This window comes from Triticum aestivum, chromosome 7D (genome assembly GCF_018294505.1).
Source record: "Triticum aestivum cultivar Chinese Spring chromosome 7D, IWGSC CS RefSeq v2.1, whole genome shotgun sequence".
NCBI lineage: Eukaryota > Viridiplantae > Streptophyta > Magnoliopsida > Poales > Poaceae > Triticum > Triticum aestivum.
Genome location: NC_057814.1, coordinates 117,483,395 through 117,492,260, shown reverse-complemented (window position 1 = coordinate 117,492,260; position 8,866 = coordinate 117,483,395). Strand labels below are relative to the sequence as shown.

The window sequence follows — 8,866 nt, the reverse complement described above, 5'->3', positions numbered from 1 at the left end:
CATGGACGGGGCAACGATCACAAGCCTCATTTGACGGGATTTTCGGCTTCGCGCCATTTGGAATATCCTTTATTTCACAATTATATTCTCCTGGAGTATCAGGCAAAGTCTTCACGCTATGCATGCACAGTCCAACGGGTGGTGGTGTTCTTGCCTTTGGAGAAGCCGTGGAGCCAGGGTTGATGCACACATTAGTTTTGCCGTCATCCTATGTTTTTTGGTGTTAAATAAACATTTTATCATTTAGTTTCTACTTTTACCATCATTTATCAAGTGCGCCAAATTATGTCTTGACCAGTGCAAAATTATTGAGATCCCCGATTCATTTTAGTTTGGTAGTGGTACGAATGGTTTACCACGCATTTGGTTTTTTTAGTGAACCTCATGACCAAAAAGAGCTATGTAACTATCGTCGGGGGCCCCCTAACCTTGGATTAAGTTGTGAAGGATTTTGGGAGAGCTTAGCCTGGATTTATAGCAAGCTCCGCCATTGGTAGACAATAGCCAGTTCATACCCCAAATCCTTAGTAAACCCATTTGCCAAACTTCCTGACTCCGCCCTGTTGATCTGTACCTAAACAAGCATGATTGTACCTGGTCAGCTAATGTGTTGGGCGTGGTTAATGGTAAAGTGCACCACTTATCTTGGCACAAGCTAACCAGGGTGCACATATCCTCTCGTGTCACATGGACCAAACATGTATGTTTAAGAGTAACATGCAAGAACATGTTTGAGAGTCAAGTATTGATTGGATAGTCAATGGAGGTGGTTGAATCTGTACTAGGGTAAAAACTAAACCGTGTAGACAGGTGAGTTTGTTTGTGTCATGATGTGCCCGTAAATCTCCATGTTGTATTATTTGATGTATTTGCAAAGGAAATGTTAATAGGTTCATCGAAATGCCAAACTGACGTGGAAATCGAAGCAGATCCCCCCTGACGAGATTAAATGGAACGAGTTATTGCCAACAGATGGTGAGAGCAACTGACCAATTTTGTTGCTTCTCTAGTACATCATTCGCCTGATCCTTGATCACCACCACAAACCACTGGGCCTCTGCTCTTTGATTTTTATGATGTCATTACTTTAATTGATGGAGATCGGAGCACTGATGGGTATATTCATGGTATGAGAAGTACTACTAATTAGCAACCATTCTCTTGATCCTGAAGATCATGCTTTTTTTTTTCTGAAATCCTGAAGATCATGCATCACTAACAACTCCTAGCATGCAAATTTATACTGGTACTCCATATGATGAGCCCAGTTGTCTCCGTACAACTAATTATTTCACACCTTTGGTAAAGTATGCGCTCTCAATCAATGATATAGACTGTTTTTATTTCGAATTTGATGGACTAGGTGCATGCATGAATGCTGATGTTACACTCGTTGCGCTGTTTTATGATCAATATGATCAAGGCATGCCTATCTTATCTTATATCATCATGATTTTGTTGATTTTGATTATGTATTGTTAGTTTTTTTTTGGAAAAGGTCATTCCAAGAAAAATCTCCACCGAACCTCAAGCTGGCTTGGAAGCTTCACGAGCTTGGCCGGAGGCTTAGGCTCGGCTTGTTGGACCTTCAAGTTGGGCTGAGCACAAGACAAACCCAACCGAGCCTTGAGCTTTATGTCAAGCTCTATCTGAGAGGAAGACGAAGATGAAAATGTGAGCCAGTCAAGCGTGTCATTTCACTTATCAATCGTTAATCTGTCCCTAAAACCATAGTTTAAAAAATCAGACCGGACAGGCGGTCGAACCGGAAAAAACTGGAACCGGCAGCCTCAGCGGTTTTTAAGCTAATAAGACCGTTCTGCAATCAGACCGGTGAAAACCAGTGAACCTGCCGGTTTTCTGGAAAACCGGTGAAAAAACCGGGCCATTGAACCCGGAAAACCCAGGAAAAATGTTTTAATAGAAATTGGGAAAGTGGGATTCAATCGAAGGTCGTGTGAGCAGTACACGGGGCCTGCCAATGGCCCAATAACCAACTTGATTGTGCTACTTTGTTGTAAATTACATGGAAATAATTTTATTTGACCATTGTTTCACACTATATTAGCACATATATTACTCAACATATATTATTTTATTGCTTAAAAACCGATAATCAAGCCGGTGAACCGGCGGTCCGACCGGTGAAAACCTGAACCGACAACCTTTTTGGTTCGATTTTTTAAACTATGCCTAAAACACGCGTGAATAATGTGCCTTGTTAATGCTAATAAATAGAGAACTGAGCATTAACTCAGTGGTATGGACATTGTCTTGCGTTCCCCAGATGGTGTTTGCCCTCTGGTCTCGTTTTTTTTTCTAATGCTGATAAATGATAGCGAATTGGGTGTGGTTTATGGTAGATTGCACCAACTAGCTTGGTCACATGGACCAAACATATCTGTTCTTTTACTTACATCTGCTTGCAGGATTTCTGCGCGGGATACATCCAAATCTTGTAGACACACGATAGAGTCGAAGAGCAGAGAAAGGCAGCTCTGACTTGTACGAAATAGAAATTGAACAGAGCAGAGCACGACAACAGGCACATCGCATTGCAAAGACTCACGGCACCAAGTCACCAACGAAAAGACTGGCTTGTATATTTTCTTTCATCATGGGAGAAGCATCCTCAACTCCTCATCTACAAAAAGGCAAGAGCTCCATCCAAATGGGGACGGAGGCCCCTTGGCACAGCAGGCAGATGCGCATCTCCATGTGTGTGTATTACAACAATATACAACATCGCCCTTTCCACTTTACAGGTTACCAGATCTCTCAGCGTATGTACACGCAACAACGATCCTCGCCTAGTTTCCTCCTATCCACATGCTGTAACGGAAGAACGAAATAATTCTCTGGCCCACCGGGGCCCTGTCTCACCCGCCGCATCTGCCCATGAGCCCGGCGACGTTCCGGGCGACTTCCCTTTTGGCCTCTAACGAGACGGGTGAGTCGCCAATGTACATGTCGAAGAAAGCCCCTGCGCGTAGAAAATGACTTGGTTCAAAATTACAAGCAGCACACATATACAGAATCACCAAGTTGCCTTAGCATAGGAAGAAGCACTTCACCAAGTTGCCTGTTGAGTACAACTTATGGATGTTCCAAGTGGAGACACTGAGGGTGCAAATAATGGTAGCTACCAAAATTTTGACTAGGGAAACATATACTTACTGCAAAGGTCTTTGCTCTGAACAGCACTGATCTGCCTGCCATCAACTGCAAACAAACATTCTTGTCAAAGATACACTCGATATTGCATAGAGAACATTCCGAAACAAATAAATCGACTCAGCAACCACGGCCTGAGGTACTTACTTTTTGTTATTAGCTGACCGTCAGACGTTTGGCAGAAGTCGATCTTTGTGCCCTGCAAATAACATTAATTTAACCACTCAAGTCTGAAAGTTACCGACTACAAACTAGTGTGTTCAGCCTTACAGCAGGTATAGGGATATCTTTAGTGAAGTAAGAAGCAAAGGTCTTCAAGCAATGATAGTCAGTGTTGGGATTTATCTGTAAAATGCAAAATCTCACATAAGTCTATAGGACTATAAGAGAAGTGAAGTGGCATCTGAAACAGCAAGGACCTTTCGCAAGCGCAGGCCAAGTGACTTCTCGAATACACTGCAACGAATAAAAGGAATGCCAGTTCAGTCTGAAGTACATGATAGATATTGGTAAGAGATTCATGCCAGCAAAATAAGATCATACTACTTACTCTCTCACTGCACCAATGCTAAGGCCTTTGTAGTTGACTACCAACCTGACTCTAATATGAAGGTTTTCCCTGGAAAAATGACAACACATATGTTATTAGAACCAGAGGATCATAGAATGTAGAAGAAGTATGAAGGTCCACTTTGGATTGCAAGAATGAAAAACACAGGCTTTTAACAGAATGTAAGTCCAAAACAGAGAATTGAAAACGCATGAAAATGGTAGGAACAAACGTTCAGCTATACAACAAGAGAAAAGTGCATCGATCCTACGAGAATGAGTGGGAAAAATAGGTCGGAAACTTGGAATGGGCGTTGCAATTCCTATGAATTGGGGCACGGGAAACCAATAAATTGGAAGATGGAACCAACGCCTATCATCCAAAGTGCCTGTGCAGGAAAAATTTCTACGGATTGGAGTCCTACCAAAATCCTATGAAATCCATAGAATAAAAAAGGGCCTAACTTTCTTATCATATTTCCATGATGAACACATAGTAGATAAACAACCACTAAATGTTCCCTATGAGGATTTAGTGACCTATGCACATGTGGGTGAAATGTGCACCATCTGCTGCCATGAAAGTGTACAAGCAGAAATCCTGACAACAAGATACCAACTGATAGCAACATGCAGTACAACCAGAAACCAACTACCACAATAACATATATCCAGCTTAAAGAAGAATCCTTATGACCTTTGCTCGACAAGATAATTTTGTGACGCCATAATAGCGCATGCTAAGCTTATGCACTTCAGAGAATGTGTGAGTGTGTCACTGGGTCAGTGACATATCAATGGAGAGCATACCTCAGAAGATCATTATAGAAATCTGGGTCATCCTTCAGATTGGTGGTTGGAACTGAAGCATACTTAGGACCCAGCTTCTCGCAAATAGTATTCGGTTGCATATCTATGAGGGCATGGTATCGTCAGTAATCAATAGAGGAATGCCGGATAAACAAATTTTACTGGTAAATAGATACAAACAACCTAATCACTTTTCAAACAGTTTACTTACATAAACCAAAAGCGTACAGGTTCAAATTTTTGACCCTCATTATTTTCATGCCTTTGAAACCCACCCCAACAAGGACCTGCAATTTAGTTTTCAGTGAACTGTCACATGAAGTCATCCACAAACCAAGGGAGGACAAATGACTTAGAAAATTGAGAAGTAAAGCATTAGTTATCAATGAACTTTCAAATGAATCCATCCACGGAATAACTGAGTATACCAAGTGTCTTGGTTAGTCGATTTAATACTTATACTAGACTTATGTCCAATCTTAACTCTACATAGTTAAAGAAACAACTCTGCAGTATGACATAAGAAGCTCCTAAAAATAAGGGGTGTGTACCGTTGTAGCTGGACAGGAGTCATCTTCAAGGAATGCAGGGAACTTGATTCCAGTTTTTGGTTCAACTGCATCTTCCTGAAAGATCGTAGTTGGCACAGCAACAGAAGAACAACTTAAGCGTTTTCCCTCCAAACAAGACTGGTCTGCTGGCATGTTGATATAACCATCAACATTTCCAAACGCCATCAACTCTGCAAGCATCTTCGGAGATCTTGAACATTCATACAAATATAAAATTAGAGAGAAGCATTTTCAAGAAATACAATAGAGAAGTCATGAACGCAAACAAAAATATAAAAGGGAAAGTAGAGCACATGATGGGCAAATAATTGGTATTGAGGCCTACATGTTTTCAAATGGTGGTACGATAGCAGCAAAACCAGCCATAGTAAGAAGATTGCTGGCATGTTGCCGCTCAATGTCATTCCACATTCGTCCAACGGTTGCCTGTGCAAGTCTGGCTAACAACAGCTGTACAGCATGCCCTTCTTTTAGAGAACCAAACTGCGATCCCACCAAATTTTGCACACCAGAAGTCACTCGCTTTATATGTGAAAACCCGTGGGGACTCTTGGGGTCATATGCTCTAGAAAACCAGAAGAAGAAAGCTCTGGCAAACTTCCTGAGGCAGATGAATGCTTCCTGAGCCTTCACATTTCCTGAAGAACAGATCTCCCTGCGATGTTGCAAAGAACTCCCCAACAATCTTCCGAGATGTGTTACCAAACTCAGCCCAAGATCATGGGACATTGGAAACTCTGGTGGATACTGGTACATGTATCCCCCAGCATGACCAATATTGGCGAAAATTAACCGATTGTGCTTCATGCTAAAATGAATATATATGAAGCCTTTCAAGCGTGTGGATGTAGGACGAGGATTATATAGTGATCTGTCAATAAGAGCAAAAGTAAAATGAATCAGCTATGCAATAACAACACCAGCTGTTCAGAACAGACCTAAACAACGAGTAGAACTCTTCATCGACTTGACGGCTTTTACCCTGTAGGCGAGTTCATAATAATTACAACTTACAACGACATTGCAAAACAGTATAAATCACACTTGCACAGGTCGCTTTGGGAAACCTTCAAGTTAACTTCATGCCAACTAAATAAGAAAACGGTTTTGCTAAAGCACATCTAGATGCCACATCTAAGTCCTATGCCATTTTACGTGAAGATTCATGCAAGCATTTTCATTAGTCTTTTTTCTTTTTCTTTCTAGTTTGATTGAGTCACTTAGATGTGCAATAACTAGTTAGATGTGCAAACAGTATTGCTAAAGCACCTCAAATCAGCACTCGGAAGCTCTAGAAAACCAGAAGGTTAGATGTGCAAACAGTATTTCTTTCTAGTTTAATTGCAGCATTAACATTTATTCACAAAACTATCAGACCAACACAAAATGCCCATATGTATATATAAGCTGATGAACAGGACAGTGCCAACGCGATTAGATTCCAACCTGTAGCGGGAAATTAGTGCAGCAATGGCACAAATCAATGGCCCCTTAACCCAAAAAAAATTCCCCAAGCTAAGCATCAACCACCCAAGCGTGTGACAATTCAAACGTCATCATACTAAAATTTGCTGGGCAGCAATCTCTGCCTAAACATGATTCATCACCCCTCCCCTCCATACAAAATCAACAAAATCGTCACTGACCAACTCACATTCACGAAAAAAAAAATAACTCTCATACACCAAAAAAGGAAAGCTGAATAAAATCACCATACCTATCCAACGGATCAGGGAGAACTCCGGGGCGAGAGCGGCGACCGAGGCCGGCCTAGGATCCGCGCGCGATCCGAGCTGATTCGGGGGCCCGGGATCAAAGACCAATCGGCCCGGAGCCCCCGCGCCTGACACGAAACCTGGAGGGGATGGAGGGGCGGCGGATCCCCTGCTCGATCAGCCTCCCCAAATCCGACCCCCCGCGCCTCGCCTCGCCTCCGCCCTCGCACTCGCCTCCCGTGAGAGAGAGGGAGAGGGAGAGGGGCGTAGAACGCGTGCTCCGGCCCGGCGTCGTTTGCTCCGTTCTCTCTCTCCTCCCACCCCAGCCGAGGCCAAAAAAGGGTTCAATAATTTTTGGGTTCCCTCCTTTCCGCGTTCACCGGGGAGCCCTTCTCAGAACTATATTCCCATATTAGTCCTTGTCACGTGCACTGGATACGTGCCTGACCGTTGTTAAGGATAATAGGAGGTTGTAAAGGGGGGTTGGATGTAAAATGCCTCGTCCTTTTCCGGGAAGGTGCGGGTCGTGGCACGAGGAACCGAGGGATATTCGGCGGGGCGATCGGACGGCCACGAGGAAGGGGTCGGCTGGCGTTGGGAGGTAGCGGCCGTCGATGCGACGCGACCGCGGGAGTTGGTCCACGTCGACCGCGGAGACAGACGCGGACGGCGGCTGGAAGGGCCTGGAGCACGTTTAAAATGGACGCCTTCTTCCTCTTCCTCGTGGAAAGGTCCAAATTTCCTGGACGTGTTTTTTTCTCTCTTTGGTCACGCTGGGTCGCCACGTCTTGTTTTAACTCAAAATCAAATCAAATCAAATATATCAAAATGTTAACTAAAATCAAATCAAATATATCAAAATGTTAACTAAAATCAAATCAAATCAAATATATCAAAATGTTAACTAAAATCAAATTTTACCAAAATGTCATTTCTTGCCTTCCCATATCCATGCCCAAAACAAATCTTTACAAAACTCAACTGAATCAAAAATGCCAGTCTTTCCATGCCCATACTCAAATATAATCAAATCTTACCAAAATCTAAAATATGATGGGTATACGATTTATGTCGGACCCGATTGGTGTTGAAACAATAGAATATATAGCCTCCGTTGCGACGCACGAACAATTAGCTACTGCTCTAAACATACTAGTTTGTTCTGGCTATGTATATGTATTTGTTGCATAGGCGGTGGCTCTCTTTGCAACAAGGTTCTCAGAACCACGATTCTATTGTACGATTCTACAACTTTATGATCCAAACTAACCACTCGAATTCTACGATTTTAGTTCGTAAAATCTACATTTCCACGATTCTAATAGTTAAGATTCTACGATTTGCGATGCTGCCATCAGAGGTCCGATCCGATTCAAAATTGTGATTCTAACAACCTTAATCGCAGTGGTGTGTGTGCGCGCGCGTGTGTGTGTTCACTCCGTGTTGGTAGCAGACTAGTCGATGTTGTCTTTTGTGTTGTTCTATTTCATGACAGTTTAACCAAAGGAGTCAAAATGTAGACCTATATGGGGTGAATATGTACAATTAATAATTATCAATTTTAGGCATGTGCAGAATATAAATGTAAGCCCAACAGTTGCAAAGGTGAGTTAAGTTCTAAAATAGATGATAACAACAATAGTGATGTATCTTGATGTCCACTTCTTTGGAAGGAAGCTAGTCACCGTTGGTGGAGGGGTGGATGTTACCACGAAGGCTCACCCTATTCCCTTGAGATATCATAGCAAATGTGATTCTCGATCACCAGTGGTAGACCTTGAGGGGGCCTCCAAAGCTTCACAGATTTTTCGAGGTAAATCACACTTTTATTCCTCATCGGAGCACTTTTTATCGTCTAGGACTCTTCAATGTCCAAGAGTAACAAGATCAAATGAAAAAAGCTCAAGACTTGCTCAAATCACAAAACACATTGGTCAAAGGAGGAAGAGAATTTATATTCCGAAAATAGCCTCTCTTTTCTCGTCAGGAGTTTGCCTCCTCCTCCCACGACGCTCCCACGAGCGTCCGGGAGGCCAACCCTAGCAC

The 8,866-nt window shown here is 42.7% G+C and overlaps 1 protein-coding gene across 1 annotated transcript; it reads right to left on the bottom strand.

Annotated features, from left to right (window-relative positions):
* Positions 1-2,576: 2,576 nt before the first annotated feature.
* Positions 2,577-7,175, bottom strand: LOC123165556 (fatty-acid-binding protein 2). Its single transcript, XM_044583223.1, has 11 exons — positions 6,823-7,175; positions 5,431-5,976; positions 5,085-5,295; positions 4,745-4,820; positions 4,534-4,636; positions 3,725-3,793; positions 3,594-3,630; positions 3,445-3,519; positions 3,322-3,373; positions 3,178-3,222; positions 2,577-2,983 (listed from the first exon to the last, which is right to left on the bottom strand). Exons 2-11 carry the CDS (start codon positions 5,910-5,912, stop codon positions 2,880-2,882), a joined length of 1,254 nt encoding a protein of 417 aa, XP_044439158.1. The 5' UTR covers positions 5,913-5,976; positions 6,823-7,175; the 3' UTR covers positions 2,577-2,879.
* Positions 7,176-8,866: the final 1,691 nt, after the last annotated feature.

Excerpts from the sequence above, each read along its gene's own strand:
- LOC123165556 (XM_044583223.1), bottom strand. The coding sequence starts at position 5,912 with ATGAAGCACAATCGGTTAATTTTCGCCAATATTGGTCATGCTGGGGGA. Across the intron at positions 5,296-5,430 it reads GTACCACCATTTGAAAACAT|ATCTCCGAAGATGCTTGCAG; the intron begins GTAGGCCTCAAT and ends TGAATGTTCAAG. Across the intron at positions 3,374-3,444 it reads AAGATATCCCTATACCTGCT|GGCACAAAGATCGACTTCTG; the intron begins GTAAGGCTGAAC and ends TGTTATTTGCAG.